Source organism: Mauremys reevesii, linkage group 4 (assembly GCF_016161935.1).
Source record: "Mauremys reevesii isolate NIE-2019 linkage group 4, ASM1616193v1, whole genome shotgun sequence".
NCBI lineage: Eukaryota > Metazoa > Chordata > Testudines > Geoemydidae > Mauremys > Mauremys reevesii.
In genome coordinates, this window is record NC_052626.1 from 15,576,533 (window position 1) to 15,598,277 (window position 21,745).

The 21,745-nt window shown below is 42.5% G+C and overlaps 1 protein-coding gene across 13 annotated transcripts in view; it reads left to right on the forward strand.

Moving 5' to 3' along the window:
- The window catches only part of SYNE2 (spectrin repeat containing nuclear envelope protein 2), a 260,416-nt gene that overhangs the window by 22,114 nt on the left and 216,557 nt on the right, over positions 1-21,745 (forward strand). For 10 of the 13 annotated variants that reach the window (XM_039534631.1, XM_039534636.1, XM_039534639.1 and 7 more), the window contains exons 1-2: positions 12,920-13,044; positions 13,204-13,332. In XM_039534631.1, coding sequence (XP_039390565.1) covers positions 13,254-13,332 — 79 coding nt within the window. In that variant the 5' untranslated portion in view covers positions 12,920-13,044; positions 13,204-13,253. Of the gene's footprint in view, positions 1-12,825; positions 12,843-12,919; positions 13,045-13,203; positions 13,333-21,745 lie in introns of those variants that run through there. The other 3 variants (XM_039534632.1, XM_039534633.1, XM_039534634.1) reach the window with 2 other exon arrangements.

A 21,745-nucleotide genomic window follows, 5' to 3' on the forward strand; every position in this document is an offset into this window, starting at 1 on the left:
AAAGGATAGGGAAGGTAAACAAAGGCAAAGTGACTTTTTCAAGGTCACTCAGCAGATTAGTGGTAGAGCCAGAAATAGCACTCACATCTCCTAACTCCCTGGCCAGTGCCCCCACCACTAGACAACACTGCTATCTACTATTGCCCTCATAAAACAGACACTGTCTATCAAAATAATGCTTGCTGGAGGACAACCTAATGTCACTGCTTGTTTCCAACTAAGAAAAACCTATGTTTTTAAATTATCTACGCCAGTGATTCATTGTCTTTTCCCCCTTCACTCTCCTCTACCACAAAACACATTGCTAATACCTCAGGATATATTATTGAGATAAGACTGTGTATTAAATAGATCCTGTTCAGTTCTAATTCCAGACAAATACAAGTGCATTCTCCCATCTCATTCTGGGGAAAGATAGAGAACTTGACAGAAGCAAATAGAAAGTAAAAAGGAGAAGGAAAATACCATCTGAGTCAAGATTTGATCTAAAGTTTTTGTGCCCGAGGGTCAGTGGTTATTCACCAAGAGGCAAAATGAATGATGAGTTGAGGTCAAGTCCTTAAATGAATGGATTAAATAAAAACGAATGAACTATTAAAGAACTGGAAGAAAGCCACTCTACAAAGCTAACCATGAAAACTAGAAAGGATCAATCCTAGTTATTTCCAGACATTGTTTTTCATTTTAAGCAACCCCTTGAGACAGAGCTAACAGTGCCAAAGAAGTCAGCAGACTGGTAGGTTTTGGGGTGGCTATTGGTTTTATTTATTTTTTTAAAGAAATGTAGGCTAGGTCACTTGTACCATTTGTTGCATAAATTCGAGTGGGAGTGTTAGGGGTGAAATACACCAGTCACAGGGGATATTCTGTTTCCTGTTGGAAAAGACAATGGAAACAAATAGCCTCTATGGTCCAGATGTAGTGGCTAACAGTGGGAAAAGGCAGCACAGCTGGCCCTATTTTGAAGTTGTGGGAAATCTGAATTTTCTTCCCAGAATACACACTGAATAGCACTTCTGAGTTGGAGAAACCAGAAACTTTTGCAGCACAGATATCCATGGTGAATGCTGGTGCATGGGGAGTGCTGTTCCTTGAGGAGCAATTACATCTCTTATCTCTTGTGTTGACTTTGAATGTCTTCACAGAACACACCTGTGGTCTGATGCTACCATTTCATATAGTTGTTAAAATTCATATTTCAAATGTATGGCATTAGCTGACTCCCAATTCCCTCACTCTCATCACTATGTTCCTCCTTTCAAATATTTCTCAGTAAAGCTAGTCCATATGTCTATTCAATGGGAAAATAAGTTTGGAGGCATATCCTATTACTAAAGATTTGTGAGACTGTGTTCACATGCCAGATTACTGCACTGTCATGATAAATTGCTACCAGAGCTTTGTTCTGCCCAGCTTTCCCAAAACAAATGAATTGGAAAACATGCAGAAATGTACATTATAATTTTGAAAATGCCCACACTGGAGTCCACCTACAGTACCACAGTCAGTCATGGTTCACTCAGCCTTCTGAGTCTTAGAATCATTCTTTCAAACAATATCAGTGAAGAATGGAACAGTAGCTCTGTTTCTACAACACACTTTTTGTACTGCTTGGCTGAACTTGTTGACAAATAACTTAATGCTTTATAACATTGCCACTTGAAAGTCTGCTTTGGTGAGAGAGACACACAAGATCTGTAGATATTTTCCTGTTTTGGCAAAATCAGAAGAAATCCTGAACTGGCTCTAGGAATAAAGCAACTTGCAGAAAGGAAGGATGGTTCTGTGATTAAGGCACTGACCTGAGACTTAGAAGATGTGGATTCAGTTTCAGGCTCAGCTGCAGACTTCCTCTGTGATCTTGAGCAAGCCATTTAATCACTCCATGCTTCAATGTTCCATCTGTAAAACGGGAACATTGTCTTGTTGATATAGATTTTACTCCCTTCAGGATAGAACTGTCCCTAAGTCTTTGTGTATATGTTGCTTAGTTCAGTGGGGCTCTGATCATAGGTGCAGACTTTCCCGCTTTCCCATGGGTGCTCGACCCCCCTCTCTGCCCCCTGCCCTGCCCCCACTCCACCCCTTTCATGAGACCCTGCCCCTGCCCTGCCTCTTCCCACCCCACCCTGCCCCCATTCCAACTCCTTCCCCAAAGTCCCCACCCCAACTCTGCCCCTTCCCTGCCCCTATTCCAACTCCTTCCACAAATCCCTGCCCCGGCCCCGCCTTTTTCCCACCTCCTCCCCTGAGTGCGCCATGTTCCCGCTCCTCCCCCTCCTTCCCGGAGCCAAACAGCTGTTTGGCGGCAGCTGGGCAGAAAGTGCTGGGAGATAGGTGGAGGAGCAGGGACCTGGTGTGCTCAGGGGAGAAGGTGGAGGAGGAGGTAGGGTGGGAGGTGAAGAGAGCTTGGCTGCCAGTGCGTGCAGCGCGCCCACTAATATTTCCCCATGGGTGCTCCAGCCTCGGAGCACCCACGGAGTCGGTGCCTATGGCTCTGATCCCATTTGGGGTGTCCAGGCCCTACTGTAGTACTAATTATAGGTAGTGCTGGTAGCATTACCTGTAATTAAGGTTGACCTGTTTTCAATTGCTTACAACTTTGCCAAATTGAAATTGTTGGGCAGAAATTTTCCATGCCAGGTGACTGCCTCAAGTAGATTTTTTTTTTCCTGGAACATTTCAGCAAGAATGGTTCAGAGACCTTGCAGAATGAGATTGGGAGGAGGGGGGAATATCTTGTTTTGCCCATGTTAAATAAGTTCTGGTAACTATTTCATGGTGAAGTTCTTGCACCTCTGTGCTTTGGAGAAGGGATTTGAAATTTAGCTGGTGTCAGCCACGTGTCTTTTGATCAGTCCATGAAAAGTCCAAATTTGGCCGAGTTATCAGCCTTTGAAAAATCTCCATTCACAGTTGTTCCATAGAGACTTCTTAGATTTTGACAGCGAAATTTTCCAGGAAATCTGTCTGCACTGGATATGCTTGAGCCCAGGCCTACAGTGGGCTGAGCACAGTATTTTACCAGCTATTGCTGCTCCCAGTGGCAGCAGGATCAGGTACAGGAAATGGGAGGGGAAGGAGTCTGTCTCTCCTGTAATCTCAATGCTACCCCTGCTGGTGAATAGGCAGGATGGAGAAGGAGGAGGAAGCAGCGTGACTGAAATGCAGTGGGGACAAGAGTTGGACAGGGGAGAGCAGAGGAAGAGGGAGTAGATTGGGATAAGGAGCAAGGACAGAAGACTGGGAGTTGGGGTGGGGGAGACAAGGACAGGATGGGAAGGAGCCTACAGGGAGACTGGGATGTGGAGCCCAGGGGAGGGAGACTGGGACTTGGGTGAGTAGCCTGGTACGGGCTGGGCAAAGACACTGGAAATGGAATCATAGGATATCATGGTTGGAAGGGACCTCAGGAGATCATCTAGTCCAACCCCCTGCTCAAAGCAATTCCCAGACAGATTTTTCCCCCATCCCTAAATGACCCCCTCAAGGATTGAACTCGCAGGCCAATGCTCAAACCACTGAGCTATCTCTCCGCCCAATATAATGAGGAGCCCCAGGGAGTTGAGGCTGGGACTGCATAAACAAAGAGACTGGGATAAGTAAGGACTAGGAACAGGAGCAGACTGGGTCTGTGCCCACGAAAGAACACTCCCCTCCAGAACCTGGAAATGAATCCAGAATTCCTGAGCCTCAGCAGTTCTCTGCTGGTAGCAAAAAGCTGTGAAACCCACTGTGAATCAGTGTGTCTCATTCTTCTCTAGTGGCTGGTCTGTATAGAGGATGACAATCTAATACTGCTGTCAGTTACTCCATTAGCTCAAGTGGCAGAGATCAGTGCTGTGGATCCAAACTTTCTGAAGACCCGTGTGGTGATCAGTATGGTTGCATGTGGTAGACTTTTGTTTTTTTCAGTTTGCTTTTTTAAAAACCTAGGAAATGACATGCAAAAACCTTCATTAAAAGAACATTAAGGTTGCAAAGTCAAACATTCAAAAGTTAGGAAATATCAGAGTTAAGGCTTATAGCATGTGATTATGTAATTAAAGACTATCAGAATGCAAATGCAGAAGGGGGGCAAATTAACATTGCACAGGGAATCTTAAATATGGCATTTCCTACCTTTTGAGTGTTTGTCTTTGTAACCTTATTGTTCTTTTAAAGTAGTGTTTTGTGTATAATAATAACTTGTCATAACAGCTCTAGTACAGCATAAAGTTCCTTTTCTGTAGGCAGTTGGGCTGACTAGTCACCTCTTAGTTGTCTTAATATTGTTACCAAAAGTGGCTGGCTTGGCTTTCGTTGTACCAAAAAAGTTATTGTGTTGCCTTGAAACCATCCTGTGAATTAAAGTTTAAAAAAATTAAAAAGCACAAGTTCCTTGAAAGCAGAGACAGATACATTGTTTTACTTTGTCTTAATCAGTTATCTAAACAAAAGTGCTTTGTTTCACAGTGCTGAAGGATTTGGTGGAGAAAATCTACCTAGATAAGTTGTAGAAACACAGATTTTTCTCACATCATAAGCACTAAGGTCATCTTTGTCAAAGGGACTCTCATTTTGCGTGCAGACATTTGGTCATGCAGATTATATGCCTGAAAGCAAAGGTCTGTATGCAAACTATATGTCCACAGAGCAGAAGCCTTTTGAAAATAAGGCACTAACTGTCACTCTTGGTGTAATTCTCACCAGAAAGAATTGCATTCTAGTGAAGACTAAGTGATTTCTTACTCCTATGGGTAATCCTTCCAGGTCAGAGTTCATGTATGTTGGTGGGATGGTGGGTGAAAGTTTACACTGCTGTAGCCTGAACTGGACACGGTCTGTCCATAAGGGATGAATCCAGGGCTGTCAATTCAACATCTGCTACTACAGTTAAAGTTTAATTTTCCTATCAAGTTTCAGGAAGTTTGGTTTGAGTTTTACTTTCCCAATCTCTCTCTCCTGTGGTCGATTTCTCGCTCTCTGGCTAATACTGAGCAGCGAACATTACTGAAGAGAGTTTTTTGTTAAGAACCGCTTGCAGGGTGATGCCTCTTTTCTGTTCTATATAGCAATCTAAACAATCCTTGATCTGTAAAGGAATATTGTCAAGGCAGATAGGCCTAACATGAGACCTCTCTGCTCTGTTTTGGGTTGTGTATGAGCATGACATTGTGCATCCCTTTCTTTCCTTGTCACCTTGTTTGCTTTGTCTGCTCTGTTCTTAGGAGACAACAGTGTGCTGCAGTTTACAAGAATCTTGCTCTCTACAAGAACAGGCCCAGGGTCCCAGAGACAATCCCAGGATTTGGTTTATGAATCCACACCAGTCTCTCCAGCACCACCTCACGCTGCTTGTTTCTTTTGATTTTACTAACAGGTTACTGACATTCAGAAGGATCTTTCTTTCCAAGAACAAACCTGTTATCTCAGAGAGAAACCCAGTGCCCTGGCTAGTGTTGGGTCACACCAGCAGAATAATCTGAATTTGAACCATTAGACTGCTTCCTTTATCATAAAAAAACCCAGGAAGTAGGAACGCTGTGAAAAGGAAAAATCTGTACCATTTTCAAGGCCACTTTGATTGTGTGCCTGATTCTCTGATAATGCACTGTGATACAGCACTCTGATAATGTACTGTGGAAGTAATTATAATTTTCTTCCACTTTAAATGCCCTTTACACCATCAGTGGTATCAAATGGCCTTGTGTAAATGAGACTCAGGCCCTGGGTCTCTGTTAAGACAATAAACAAGCAATCTGAATGGTAATCCCAAAGGCAGAATAGAAATGTTTCTAAATAAAAAACAATTTATTGAAATACACTCAATCAAAATAGGCTAGATTTTCCTGTTTATCTTGGTTTGTCAAACTGCCAAGTGAGAGTTAATGTCACCATAAGGGTCCTAGAGGCCTCCTGCCTCTTCCCTTCTGAATGTTGACAAATGAGGCAGGTTCAGGACACCTGGGAGAATGGTATAAAGAGTTGCTCATGTGGCTGTACATCAAGACACTTCTGTTGTTATGGTGGGAACATGATATAAGGAGTCAGATTAAATCAAATATCCTGGAGCTTCCCATTTTTCTCAGCTGACCAATACTGATTTTATGTCAATCCATGTTTTTTATTTTTTTTTATGATGTCCATTCCCCTCAGCCCTTTATGAATGTTTTATTTAATGGGATGGCCTGTGTTGTGGCTGCATCATGCCATGCAGTGGGAAAGGGTCACAGACACAACAGCTATACAAGGGAGCCTTTGGACTTGCTATGCACTAGAGAAAGTATCTCCATTCTGGCCTTGAATGTGCTGCTCTGGAGGGCAGCAATAAGTTAGCCAAGGAAATTTTTCATGTATCCAGAGGCTTCAGCACAATGTGTAGGGTCTGTCGCTATGAATGGTAGTTTCCAGAGGTGAAATCCCATCCAAAATTCCAACTGACTTTGGTGGGGCCACGAGTAGACTTTTCTAGACTTCCTGCACTCTACTGCTCTCGGCATCAGTCTCTTTTTTGAGTTACTGCATAGACTGTTACAGTCACTCTGTTCTTTACTAATGAGAAGAGATAACTGAATGAGGGTAACTGCAGGTTTTGAAAATTCAGATTTATCAAACTACTATATAGACTCCATTTCTGGATATCTAGTTATGAGGAAATAAATCTGAGGTAAACTGTAGCTCTAAAAATAGAACACAGCCAAATAGAACACACGTTTCTCTGGGGGCCACATTCCGGCCTTGGATGCATGTACAGAATTCAGATAGATTTATTTAGGAGTTGTGTTCATGCATTTTTAGGGCAAAATTTGGTCTAGTGCATTGACCTCAAATAATTAAATTTCACAATCTCTCTAAAAAATTACGACAAAGTCTCAGCAGCTAGTGATACCGGAACGATTACAGTCATTTAAGTAAGAGACATATGCTATGTGAAAGTTCAGTGTTTTTAATGAAAACAGCAACATGCTTTAAAAGTGCAGCAATAGTGCAATTTGAAGTATGTAATTCTCCTGTTAAAATTGGTGATAATATGTTTAACAAAAAGGACTATCAGGAAAGATACTTTAAAAAAAAAGTACACATTGTTGTCTGATAAATTTAATGAGAAGATCATTTGTGCTGGTTTAACAGGAAGCACTATTTGTATATAAACCAAAACAAAGAAGTAAAATTTGTTGGCCTTAAAAAGTGACATAGCCTTTGTATAGCCCTATGTTTTGCTTGGAATCTTGCCAGGATTATAAATAGATTGGTGGGAAGCCTCTGGGCAAGAAAAAATGTACCGTCGTAAATAAAATAATCATAGAAGGGACAGTCTTATAACCCGTACTCCTGTTAGTAATTTTACCCATACAGCTAACCTTCAGTGGGACTGTTCTCATAAATAATTACTCATATGAGTATGGGGTACGGGATTAGATCTATAGTTAGAGCCCAACTGGTTCTCTACTGTTCCTGAGCAGAGCTATTTAGGATGTCTAAACTTTTCCATGTTCACTTCTCTTAGGGAAGATGTAAAGTTGTTCCTGATGGTTCAGAGCTTCCCAACTCACATGAGGAGCACACTTTAAAGGAGAGCTTGATACACTGTCTTCTGCAGCAGGGACTTGTGCGGAGTAGGGACACGGTCATGACCCTCCTCACTACCAACTTTGGGGTGACTAGAGTTCTGATGGGAACCAGTTACTTCTCTTGGGAAAAGATGGGGACTATGTTAGGGTACGTCCATACTACCTGCCCGGGTCGGCGGGTAGCGATTGACTTCTCGGAGTTCGATATATCGCGTCTCATCTAGACGCGATATATTGAACTCCGAACGCGCTCCCATCGACTCCGGAACTCCCCCACCGCGAACGGCGGGGAGCCACGGGCTTCGATCCTGCGGCGTCTGGACAGGTAAGTAGTTCGAACTAAGGTAGTTCGAGTTCAGCTACACTATTCACGTAGCTGAACTTGCGTACCTTAGTTCGACCCCCTCCCCCCCAGTGTAGACCAGGCCTTAGTCAGAACTAACTTGCTTTTAATGGATTTAAAGCATACCTTTAACTTTCCTGGAACAAGTTGAATTCTTGCTTGTTCAATGATTTGGGCGAGGAGGGCTAGCTCAGTGGTTTGCGCATTGGCCTGCTAAACCCAGGGTTGTGAGTTCAATCCTTGAGGTGGCCATTTAGGAATTGGTCCTGCTTTGAGCAGGGATTTGGACTAGATGATCTCTTGAGGTCCCTTCCAACCCTAAGATTCTATGAAAGTATGTGATATGTTTTATTTTTCATGGAAAATGAAGCCAGTCAAGGAGATAATGGGTCAGAGCATCAGCTGGGGTAAATCAGTGGAACTAGCTGATTTGCACCAGCTGAGGAACTGGCTCAGCATCATTTGGGGAAAGAGAGTTGTGGATTTATGATGAAGTGTTTCAGCTGGGTGCTGTAGAACTGCAAAGATTGTCCAGACAGTATCCCCCCAGAACCCCTGGGTACATTCCAAGCATTTTTGTCTGGAAATGAAGTACTTTTACATTCTGTTTAGAGCGGGAGTCCATCCTGCTGAGGGTGTTTTGTTGCAAGGGTCTCAGAGAAGTGCATGTAAAAATACCTAACCCCCTGATGATTTTTCATGTAAGTAAACCTATTTAAAAATGGTAAATATAATGTTGAGGCAGAAACCTGCAGGTCATATCTCAGCATGCTGTAAATTACTTTAAAACAAAAGAGGTATCAACCCATCAGAACTTGGATGAAAATGTAAATACCTATAGAACCTTAATTGTTGTGATGTCTGTGGAATTCTCTCAGTCATATATAATGGCATGACCATGACCTTGTCAATTTCCCATTGAGAAGATGATAGAATGCTGGAAAAATAGTCTAAAAACAACTTTACTAGAAACTAGAAAAGCTCAAAACTCATTATAGGTACAGATACTACTGATTATCTTCTAATGTATGCAAAAAATAAAATATACAAGATCTCTGTTAATTATTAGGAAGTAAATAGAACACTACAATGAAAAAAACACTAAAGACAAAAATCAGCTGTTTCTATCCATGACATCTGCTCCAACTGGACTCATGGTTAATAATAATCTGTTGCTAGGATCAGGCTTTAGTTTATATGTAGAGGCCTCTGCAGAGGGAAATACTTTCAGAATTCCTGAGTGGGTCATAAATAATCAGTGGCACTGAAAAGAAGAGAAAAAAAGAACAAGCAATATGAGGATCCACAGTAGGAATGACTGTCATTCCCATTGCAACATCACGTGTGCAGCCAAACTGGTTTATCAGCCGCCACGTATTAGTTGGATAGCACCCTAGAAATAGTTGCTTATAAATAAACAAGCAGAGAGTAAGACTATTACCAACAACTTTGCAATATAATCTTCTGCATATGAGTTCTAATCTAATTAGAACTTGTCTAGATGGGGAAATTTACTGGCAATGTAATTATACTGGTATAGTTATGCTGGTAAATTTCCCTGTGTAGATAAGACCTAAGTTTTTAGGAGCTGGGTCATTTACTTCCATTATCCCAATGATTTTAAATCCACATCAGTCCCAGATTTGGAGATATGCATGTAGCGTATGACAAAGTGAAACACACCTATTGGGTATAGAGATATCAGGTTCAAACAATACGTCCAAATTATAACAGCAACAACAGAAAGTTCTCAGGCTCGCTTGAGGCAGGATTGTTCTCCACTTATTTAATAACCATGGTGCTAATCCTGAGGTCAAAACATGCACATTAGGACCAAACACAGTAGAAACCCTGTGTGCTGGATGGTATCACGGTCACTTCCACGTGGGAAGAACTCTGCTGTAGATCTTGGCCCTGCAGGGTGGGGGAAAGGAGGCAGGTTGGGGACATAGCTCCACAAAGGAGAGAACCAATTCAGCTGTGGCTCAGAGAGCTTTGTCATCCACTCTACACCCAGACCCCGGAGGTTGTAGCTTGGCTGCATGGGTTTGTGGCCCTTATTTCACTTTTGGTTTTGAAGGGTGCACCTCTGAGCTCCCCTGTGTGAGCTCAGGATTTTTCAGGATTGGGTCCCATAGGAGGACTCAGTCGATGTGCACAATGTTTACGCATGTAGCCTGTGTAATTACTGCACACACCCACATTATTAAACTAAGTTAATTTGTAATTATAACACGATAATTACACAGATATTGCTGAGAATAGCATCATTTCCACTATAAATCATATGGATTCTACAATTGGTAACTTCATTTTTTCCCCATAAAATTAAATATCATGACTGGAGTAAATAAAAATACATTCACAAAATACAGTGATCCAAATTATACACTTACAGCTCTGAAATCTCCACTGGTGAAGCCTCTAAATCTGTCTCCGACTCTCCTTTCTTTGGAGTCCAGAATGTCATAAAGGCTATTTAGGAAAGCATCATTATTTGGTCATCTCTCTTGAAGTTAAGCATGAACTTAAGTCTCATTGGGGCATGGGACTTAAAACAGTGTTGCTACCTCTCATGACTTTGAAGTTAGTCTCATGATTTTTCTGGGTTTGACTCATGATTTTTTTAAGCGCCTGGGACTGGCAATACTTACCTAAGCTTAAATGCTTTCCTGAACTTTCAAGAGAGGTGGATAGGCAAAGGTAATTCCTTCAGCTGAGGTTTCTATCCATACTGAAATGGCACACTGCCATTCAAAAGCTTTTAACTTTTTTAAAACATTGTTTTTTCATAATTACCCATTAATACAGTCTGTTATAAGGAACTGGCTTAGCTACACATAATTGTGTCGGATAGTTATCCAATAAAAAAATCAGTGTAAATGTAAAATAAAAAAGGAAATATTTAATAGGAACATGAAAGCAATAGCAATCAATCTTATTAACCTAGTGGGTGCAGTAGATTTATTAAAGGCTAGATATAATACAGTTACTCACACTGAATAGTATCTTACTTTGAGTGAAGTCCCACTGAAGTCAAAGGTACTACTTTCGGAGTCAGATGCTACTCCATGTGAGTAAGAAGGTTGCAATCTAGCCCAAAATTTATGAGGTGGATATTGCATTTGGTTTTAATTTTGGATATGTAATAAATCCAAGTACAGTATGGGTTGTTAAAATTATTATTAATAATTTATGTGTACTGTAGTAACACCTAGAGACACCACCTGAGATTAGAGAGCACATAGTAAGAGAGTTTTCTGCCCTCAAGAGTTTACAGTCTAAATAGACAAGACAGATAAAGGGTGGGAGAGGAAACTGAGGCATGGAGTGGTGACATGATTTGTCACATAGCAGGTTAGTAGCACAGCTGGGAATAGAACCCAGGTCTATTTTCTCCCAGTCTAGGGCACTATCCACTGCGTTACACTTTCTCTTTCACATTTAAAATGTTTTGTTTTTATTGAGACTTCCATAAACACCCATTGTCTTTTAAATACCTTGGGAAAATAATCACTGTAGAACTTTAGGGCCGAATCCTGCTCCACATTTCACAAGCACATTGACTTCAATGTCAGATGAGTAAGATGAACAGGTTTTGGTTTTTAGTGTAGTGTCACCTCATAAAATAGGCCCATGGAAGACAGGAAACATTGGCATTCAATATACACGTATCTTCTCGTTGTTTGGGGATTTCAAACTGTTTTGGTTTTAGAGGTTTGGCGTTCACTCTTAAAGGAACACTGAAAACTGGGAGCAAGCTTTCTTTTTAATTGAACGTTCTTTTAAGATTATGTAGGCAGGGGTGCTGGAACCATGTGTATAGCAGGGGTGCTGAGAGCTATTGAACCAAACTGTAAACCCTGAATATAATGAAAACCACTTCAATCCAGGAGGTGCTGCAGCATGCCCCGCACCTAGTTCAGCACCCAGGGCTGGCTTTAAGCTAATTCCCCGGAATCGGGCCCCACGCCTTAGGCGTCTTTTTAATTAAAAAAAATTTTTTTTACTCACCCAGCGGCGTGTGTGTGTGGGTCCGTTCCGGGTCTTCGGCAGCATTTCGGTGGCGGAGGGGTGGGGGTCCTGCTCCCGATCTTTGGTGGCATTTCAGCAGCAGGGGGTCCTTTGCTGCTGCGGAAGACCTGGAGCAGACCCCACCACCACCGAAGTGCCGCCGAAGCCCTGGACTGCCGCCGGGTACTCGAATCAGGCCCCACCGTTCATAAAGCTAGCCCTGCTAGCAACTAGGTATGTAGGAAAGAAAGGCAGAATGTTTTTTTCAGTGTTTCGCAGGTTTAAATGTTAGCCTTTTATTCGAACCAAATAAACACAGATTGAACCAAATAAACACAGAAAGGAGGGGTTAATTTTCCGCGTCGTGATCAGGAGTTTAGATACACAACTCTAAATATAAATAAATAATAAGAGTTGGGCATGCCACTCGTTATACTTGGTGCTGAAAATGTTCTGTTGTTTGTGAACAGAGTTTGTTTAAGGTCAGATCTGTTTGACTTCATTTAATTTTTTAACTTTTTGAAAAAAAATCAGTCTGTTTTTCAGAGGCCAGTTTTTCTCCCACTGTAAAGTTAAACAATGTAGTTACCACAGTCAAATACATAAGACTACTTTTAAAAAAAAAGAATACTGCATATTGTTCTCTAAGATGGCGTTAGAGATAGGGGAGGCATCCACAGAAGGGAAAAAACGAGGGCTAGAAAATAAAACTCCTTTGTGAGAAATAGACTTTGTGGGAGAAGAGGAGTAGCTAAGATACAGATAGGAACAGCAAGAATGATTGTTCTGTTATGTCAACCATCACCTTTTTTGTTACACTTTAATTGTGTAATCTTTGCAGGCTCAGCTGCTATTGTTTCCAGTCTGCTCTAACAATTACCAAGCAGGAAAAGAAGTCTGTAAAATATAAAGATTTAAAGAAAACCTTTTGGGTTAGTCAGTAACAAATGTACATGAGCCTTTGTCAACCTGACTTCCTACAAAAAGCCTACCGTGTTTTGAATCTTTCTAATTGCATTGCTTTCCTTTTCATGACAAGACACATTTGAAGCCATTATTTGAATTCTGGAGTTCAGCCAGCCGTTAGAAATAACCTGAATAGAGCCAAGGGACAATAACTTTATGATTCAAAAAGTAGGCGTAGTCACTTTTTTCTACATAAGCTAAGGAAACACCTTAGCAGGAAAAAAAATAAAGCATGTCTCCTATCAGACTAGCATTTAAGAGCACCAGTTCTTAATGAGAACACAGAGGTGCTGATCTCCTAACTTTTCTTTTTCTTTCTCATTTCAGTTTGTCAGCTGAAATAATGTGGAAATGATATAATCGTCCTGAAGTTTAATATGGCATGTAAGAAATCATCTCCATTAGCTGAGGAGCAATCTTCCACCGAAATAGATGATCTTCATATTTCACTGCAAGGTAAGTTATGCAAGTTTCATGTAACTTTTCATGTAAGTTTTTGGCAAATGTCTGTGGCTGTGTGCAAGTTGAATGAAAATCTGTGAAATCCATTAAAACATAAAAATAGTATGAGATATAGTCCATTTATTTCTGTGCTGTAAACAGACTTCTGTAAATATCTCACCAGAGGCTTTTCAACTGTAAAGTGAAACACAGTACTGAGTTTTTCTTCATGGTATTTACCGAGTCATTGCCTTTTTTGGAACAGATTTGCTCACAGTTTATGTTTTCCTTAGCTGAACACGTTACTGTAAACAGTTGTCAAGGGAACTATTAAAGAGTTACACAATTCCTATAATTTATTAGGTATCTCTGCAAATTAAAACATGCCTTTGCTTGCCTAATTTTTATGTGCTATTAGTGGAAAGCACTAAATAGTCTTTGCTTTAGATAATAGTCTTGCTGCATTTTCTTCTTATTTCTTGTCTCCGTCCCCTGTGGATATATATTTCAGGGCCTGAATGAGCATAAAATCTCTCTGGCTTCCACACAAACTCATTAAAGACCAGATTCTGCCCTCCTTACTCACAGAGTCACACCCTACAGAGCAAGCAGTCCCCTTTATTTCAATGGGACTACTTGAGTAATAAGGTGCTGATCAGTCTGAGCAAGGGAGGCAGAATTGGGCTCTAAAAATAATAAGCTAAAGGTTCCTCAACTATTTGTTGGAGTGTGCAGGGCTGAGAAGAATTTTATTTTTCCCTAAACTTGTGTCTCTTTGGATAAGTTTTGGAATGTGTTTTTGAAATAGCAATACTTGTGTTTCACATTAATAGGGAGTTTTGTTTAAATGTTTGCAGTATGCTATGTTTCCTTGTTTGGTTTCTTTGATAGCCAATCCTACAGTCTTTCTGCATGCAAAAACTGATCTTGATTTCAGGATCAAGTCCATTACAAAGCTGATTTTTTCAGTTTTTTGTCTGCTCTATGGGAAGATGGGCTGCATCACCCTCTATAAAAGGATTTCCCAATGGCTTACCTATGGTGAAGTTACTCTCTGATTTATTTGAAGGAAAACATTGAAGACAGATGAAGCTGGTGCAGAAAACAAATCTGCAAGGTGTCTTCTGTCATCCTTATCTACACAAATGTTTCTTGAGCTATGAATTGTGTTTCATTAGTATTTACAATGATCTAAAGCAGCGGTCCCCAATGTGGTGGCGCCCGCGGGGGCATCTAAATGCGCCTGCATCCTGGCCGGTGGTCGACAAGTGACGTCATCGAGAGGCATCGCCGCCGAAATGCAGCCAAAATTCGGCGGCATTTCGGCGGATGCTTGACCGCCTCCACGGTCCTTCGTCTGGCACCCGCCAGACAAAGAGGTTGGGGACCGCTGATCTAAAGCTAAACTTATTTCTAACTGATATCTTTTCCTTTTGCACTTGACTTCATTACAGTCAGACAGGCAAGCAGAAAACTTCCAATGGCCTAAGGTTACTCTAAAACAGGGGTGGGCAAATAATGGCCCGCGGGCCACATCTGGCCTGCGGGACTGTCCTGCCTGGCCCCCAAGCTCCTGGTCCGGGAGACTCATCCACACCCACGGCCTCAGCTCGCTCACTCCACTGCCAGTGCAATGCTCTGGGCGGCAGGGCTGGGAGCTCCTGGGCCTGACCCGGTTCTCTGAGCTGCGTGGCGGTGGCAACGGCGTGGCTGGCTCCAGCTGGGCGGTGCGGCTGTAGCGCTGCCAGCCACTGGTGCTCCAGGCAGTGTGGTAAGGGGGCAGGGAGCAGGGGAGGTTGGATAGAGGGCAGGGGAGTTCGGGGTGGTGGTCAGAGGGTGGGGATGTGGATGGTGGTTGGGGAGGAAAGAGGGGGTTGAATGGGGGCAGCAGTTCCAGGGGGCAGTCAGGAAGGAGCGGGGGGGTTGGATGGGGCAGCAGGGGCAGGGATTCTGGGGACAGCCAGGGAACAGGGAGAAGGGTTGGAGTAGGTGTTCCAGGGGGGCCATCAGGAATGAGAGGAGGGGTTGGATGGGGCAGGAGTCCCAGGGGGGGCATGACCGCCTCCCCTAACCGGCCCTCCATACAATTTATAAAACCCGATGTGGTCCTCAGGCCAAAAAGTTTGCCCGCCCCTGCTCTAAAAAGGCACACAAAGTATAGCCCCATTTTGCCGTCAGATGCACATTTGCAGCACCCATCAACGTCAGTGGGAAATGCCCATGAGCATCTAAAGAGAGAATTTTGCCTCAGGTAAACACTTAGGTGTGTGTTTAGCATGAAGTAGAATCAGAAAAGTAAGTTCTAGCTTTAAGTCAGGAGATAGTGTTATTCTTACAAAGGATCATAGCTAGGGCACTACCAAATTCACGGCCATGAAAAAACATCACCGACCATGAAATCTGGTCTCCCCCCATGAAATTTGGTCTTTTGTGTGCTTTTAACCTATACTATACAGATTTCATGGGGAGAGCAGCGTTTCTCAAACTGGGGTCCTGACCCAAAGTGGGTTGCGGGGGAGTGTCACAAGTTTATTTCAGGGGCGGAGTCAAGGTATTGCCACCCTTATTTCTGTGCTGCTGCCTTTACAGCTGAGCGACCAGAGAGTGGCAGCTGTTGGCCAGGCGCCCAGCTCTGAAGGCAGCACCCCGTCAGCAGCAGCGCAGAAGTAAGGGTGGAAATACCATACCATGCCAACCTTACTTCTGTGCTACTGCCTTCAGAGCTGGGTGGCTGGAGAGTGGTGGCTGCTGACTGAGGACTCAGCTCTGCAGGCAGCAGCACAGAAGTCAGAATGGCAATACCATTCCATGCCATCCTTCTTTTTGTGCTGCTAATGGCAGCAGCTCTGCCTTCAGTGCTGGGCTCCTGGCCAGCAGGTGCTGCTCTCTGGTTGCCCAGTTCTGAAGGCAGCGTTGCCGCCAGCAGCAGCGTAGAAGTAAGGGCAGCAGTACCACAACCCCTCAACTCCTTTTTGGGTCAGGAGCCTACAATTACAACACCATGAAATTTCAGATTTAAATATCTGAAATCATGAAATGTACAATTTAAAAAATCCTATGACCGTGAAATGGACCGTGAATTTGGTAGGACCCTAATCATAGATGGGGATTTTGCTTTGAAATAATATTCATGTTATTTCTGAACAAATTGAAATTGAATTTTTAAGTTAACTGGCCGCCATATTGAAGGAATGGAGAATTCAAGGTCCAATAGCCCAGAGATTAAGGGTATGCCTACACTGCGGCTAGACACCTCTGGCTGTCCCATGCCAGCTGACTCGAGCTCATGTATACATTCCAGCTCAGGCTGGAGCCCGAGCACTGGGACCCTCTCACTTCACAGGGTCCTAGAGTCCAGGCTCCAGCCCAAGTCCGGACATCTGCGCTGCAATTAAAGAGGCCCATGCGCCTGAGTCAGCCTGCAGTGTAATTGCAGTGTAGTGTAGACATACTGTAAGAGCCCCGTTTATTAAAATGTCAAGAGGTTATACATTATCTTTGTGCTGAAGAAATTTGAGTGCTTCAGCTCTGTTGAAATGGCAACACAATTGGGCCTAATTGTTTTTGTCAGAATTCTTTCTGTTGGCATACGCTTCATGTGGTTGGCTCTCACATGGGGCCATGTCTGCACTACAGAGTCTGTGTTGGCATAGGTGTCCCAGAATAGACCCCTAGTGTAGATGCTTTGTGTGCCAACAGAAGGAGTTCTGCTGACATAATAACAGCATCTCCCTAAACCACATTAGTTATGCCAGCAGAAACACTCTTCCATCAGCTTAGTTGCATGTATAGTGGGGGTTCTGCCAACATAACTATGCAACCTAGGGGATGTGAATTTTTCATGCTCCTAGCCGAAGTAGTTATGCTAGCATAACTCTGTAGTGTAGACCAAGCCTAAGACATCTCAAGATGCTTTACAAAAAATAATTACAAATATAAATACAAAAACAGACCAAGAAGTGAGACCCTGGTAGAACCATTGGGGCAGAATTACAGAACTGGAATTATATACTTAGAAGAAGTAAAGACATATTTCTTAAGGTAATAGACAGAAACCACTAGCCTTGAAATCAGTAGATCCTCAGTAACAGATGAGAAGTGGGAATAACAGGGAAATTCAAGAGCAAACGCTAAAGCTAAGAGTTTTCAGAAATAGAAGCCTAAAGTTAAGCTTCTAGAGGCAAGATTTTCGAAGTGTCTGGAGATTTTGTGTTTGTCAGTTTTTGGGTGCTCAGCTTGAGACACCTTAGAGAGGGCTCATTTTCAGAGAGTGACTGCTCAGTACTTTCTGAAAATCAGATCACTTATGTAGGTGCTTAAATATGGACTTAGAAGTGTATCGTTAGGATGTTATTTTTGAAAATCTTAATGGAGGGGAGGATAGCTTAGTGGTTTGAGCATTGCTCTGCTAAACCCAGGGTTGTGAGTTCAATCATTGAGGGGGCCACTTAGGGATCTGGGGCAAAAATTGGTCCTGCTAGTGAAGGCAGGGGGCTGGACTCAATGACCTTTCAAGGTCCTTTCCAGTTCTAGGAGATTGGTATATCTCCAATTATTATTTATAATTCTTAACTGTATGACTTATGTTCAGTTTTGTATAATGCACAGGTTAAAACTAGTGCGTATCTTTCAGTATTGGAAAAAAGAAAAACTGAGCAGGTGTGTAGTCTGAGTGACTAGTCTTGATAATACATTCAGAAGTCAGTACATTACTTTACCTGGAAGGCATCCAAGGACATCACAACATTGATCTAATCTGGTTGCTAAAGGGGCAAAGTCTATAATTTTTTCAGTCAGTTTTGGTCACAGCCAAGCAATAGTTCTAATTATGTCGAAGGAATATTTAACCATTCTACTAATATATGGAAGGGCCAAATTCTCAGTTTAGATTAGATGAGCAATTCATTTTAGATTGTAAACTTAATGGGACAGTGACCATCTTTTTATTCCATGTTTGTGCAGTGCTTAGTATAATAGGGTTCTGGTCCATGACCGGGACTCCTAGGTATTACCACAATACACATACATAATAATCAGCTGGCATAAATCAGTGTAGCTCCACTGAGTGAAAATTTGTATGCATTTTATGAGAACTCTGTGATATACAACATGCAGAGCTACAAAAAGATTATGAAATATTAAAATTACGGGTTGTCACAGCCCATGGCCATCAAGATTATGATATTAGTTTGTTAAATTAATGTCATTGTTAAATCTGTTAAATTAATATCAGTATTCTTCATTTGCTGCATTAGCTACTGAACTTGTAGAAAGGAAAATTGTTCGAGGTGTGGCAGCTTCCCCTAAAATTGTCATACTTGACTACAGAAGAAAAGACGTGGTAAAAAAAAACCTGTAGGTAAAAGGAAGAAATGTAACTTGGTTCATAGTGAGTCACTCTTTGTAGTTAGATGGTTTAAGATGATATAAATTAAGTTTAATAAAGCTTGAAAATATTGGGTCAGATTCTAGGTACAATGCAGGAGGTGAGGAGAGTGGGGAGGAGGGTGCACAGGTGACCTTACACCCAGTATTGCCAATCCCAAGCATTCAAAAATCACAAATCAGGCCCCAAAATCATGAGAGTTAAAAAAATCTCATAAATCATATATTTTCCTCTGTTTTTTTGAGTCTTTAGAGTGTCATGTTTTCAGACCATTGGAGGGCTAAAAACTTATTATTTTTAAATGAAAGCTGAGATTTGTATGTAATCACATGACTCCAGCAACTAGGGTTTTAAGACACCAACTCTTGAGAGACCCTTAGTAAAATCACAGGATTTGTCAGTGCTGTACACCTCCAATATTCTCTGCTGCTGCAGGGTCTGATGTGGCATGCAGCATAACTTAGAGCAGCCTTCGAGACTGCTCTAATATGTGGTGGCTCTGCATAACCACCTCAAGGGGCTGCAGCCAAGTCTGGAAGTGGACCCATTGTATTGATTGGGTGTATGTTTGCAATATTTATCATTCATGTGGGAAGTGTTTAATAAAGGAGGGGCAGCTCCTGCCTGGGCAGAGTGTATTGGAGATCATGCCCAAAACATGATGCATTAGTTAAAGGGATATTGCCTCTATTGTATTTATACACGGTGCCTAAATCAGACAGTCGCAAACTGTGCGCAGTGTTTCTGTGGGACCTAAAACTCTTGCTTCACTTGTTTATTTACACTCTTATAACTAAGAGATGGCTGCCTGAGATTTTCTGTTAGATTTCTGTGTTTCTTTCTTCCAGCTTCAGCTAAACGTTCTCCCATGCACTCAGCACAGCTTCAAGCACTGAGCAGATGTTCCTCTGTAGTGACTGCTCCTGGCCACCAAGTGCCATTCCACTGACAGCAGGACTCTCTGCTCTCCTCACATCCTCCTTGCAGATGTCCAACCAGTGTGATATCAGTGAGGAAGGAGGCAGTACCCAGTTGCCCTCGTGCTTTGTTGGCTGGGTGGTGCAAGGGGCAGTCTGGGGGCTCTGCTGCCAACCCCCCTCCCAATAGTGGTTCTATTGGAGTCCTGGTCCCATGGAGAAACTTACAGGCTGCTCTCCGGTTTCAGTTTGGGTCACTTTTTTTCCTCTCTATGCTGTGGGCATAGAAACCCTCTCGCTGAGCTTTGGCAAGGCCACGTAGCTCATTGCCCTTTAGTAACCATGTATGCCACCAAAGGCGGGTATACAATTATATGCAAATGTTGTCTCTAGTACAGTGGTCCCCAACCTTTTTCATCTGGTGGGCGCCAGACAACGAGCAACGGAAGACCGTGGCGACGGACGAGCATCCGCCAAAATGCCGTTGACAAGCGGCAACGTCAATAGGCGTCACTGCTGAAATACTGCTGACAAACAGCGTCATCCAGAGGGGTCGCCGCCAAAATGCCGCCGATATTTAGCGGCTTTTTGGCGGTGACGCCTCTGGATGACGCTGCTTGTCGGCGGATGCTCGTCCCCTGGCCAGTACGCGGGCACACGTAGACGCCCCGGCGGGTACCATGGCGCCCGCGGGCACCGCGTTGGGGACCTCTGCTCTAGTACATGGGGAAAGGCGGCCTGGGCTCATTTCCTTTGATACAAGCAGGGCTCAATGGTAAAAGGTTTGGGAGCTACTGGGCGAAGCAGGTCTGGCATAATACAGAAATTACCTTGAAATGAGGAAAGGGTGTGAGGGCAGGGGTGTATGGGTGGTGGAGGTTAACAGTGAGATATGGCAGCTGGACTGGTATCTGGAGCCGATTAGAGGCTTTTTTCTATTTGCAGCAGGAGATTTTGTCCATTTCTTTGATGCAGGCTAGGATGGGTTGGTAAGTGTCCCAAAGGACACACTGGTCCTTTCCCCAGCTCACCTTTTCCCATACTATTTTCCTGGCAGGCAAGCCTAGATGCACAGGGGTGGTAGGTGTGGTCTCCTGCTGAACAAGCCTAGGCAGGATACAGAATTTACTTTCAGTGCTTGCTGAGCCAATTTGAACATCAGCACTGGAGCGTAATTCCCGTTCTTAACCTGTTTGAGGGCCACTTAACCCTGTGATTCAGTGCTGATGATAGAAATAAAGACAGTATCTCAGAATATGAAATATATTATTGAGTTATGCAATTATACGCTGCTCTGTCTTTTTCATGGAGTGTAGAAAAGGATTAAAATGATGGTGTATGGCCAGTGGAGTGTACAAGTTCCAATTTATTTTTTTATTTGTAAAGTTGATTGGTGGTGGCAAATTTGCATAAATTGGAGTAATGTATTATTTTTATTAGATTGCATCATGTTAGGTGTCATAGCATCAGTGTGACCTCAAAATTCCACTACACAAATAGTGTAGGGAGGATAGGAGGATAAAAAAAAGCAGGTTTTCAGCCGGTTAGATTTTGGAGCTAAATACAAATTCAAGCATGTAGCCTTTCAACAGATCATTAGCAGTGTAGGTGCTCAGTTGTTGTCTTTATTTATTGATGTGTATATATTAATATTTGATGGCACCCAAAAGGATGATAACATAAGAGGATAAGAGCAGAAACTATTTAGGTGTGTTTAATAATTTAACATATTGCAATGATTTAATTTAATTCAAATGTGTTGAATAGTCCCTGAATGATTAAGAAGAAAGAATAACTGTGTTTTCTGTTTACTTGAAACCTCACAAATAGTGATAAGTGGATAGTTTTTTCTGCATTTTATATTAGATTACATGCTTCTTTCCAAAATTGTCTTCTGCTTAACTGAATCTCCTTTATTTTACTTGCATGAGTATGTACCTGTCAGGCGCACTTGGTATTCCAGAGATTACGCAAACGGGGAATTCCTAGATGGTAATCCTCTGTGGTCTAACTTAATCCCTGGTCTATCCAGATTGCTGTTTTATTACAACTAGGGTTTCTGGGTTTTAGCTAGAACAGGAAAGAGTCCATTAAACAACACTGGCTCTGGTTTTTCAGGAGTCAC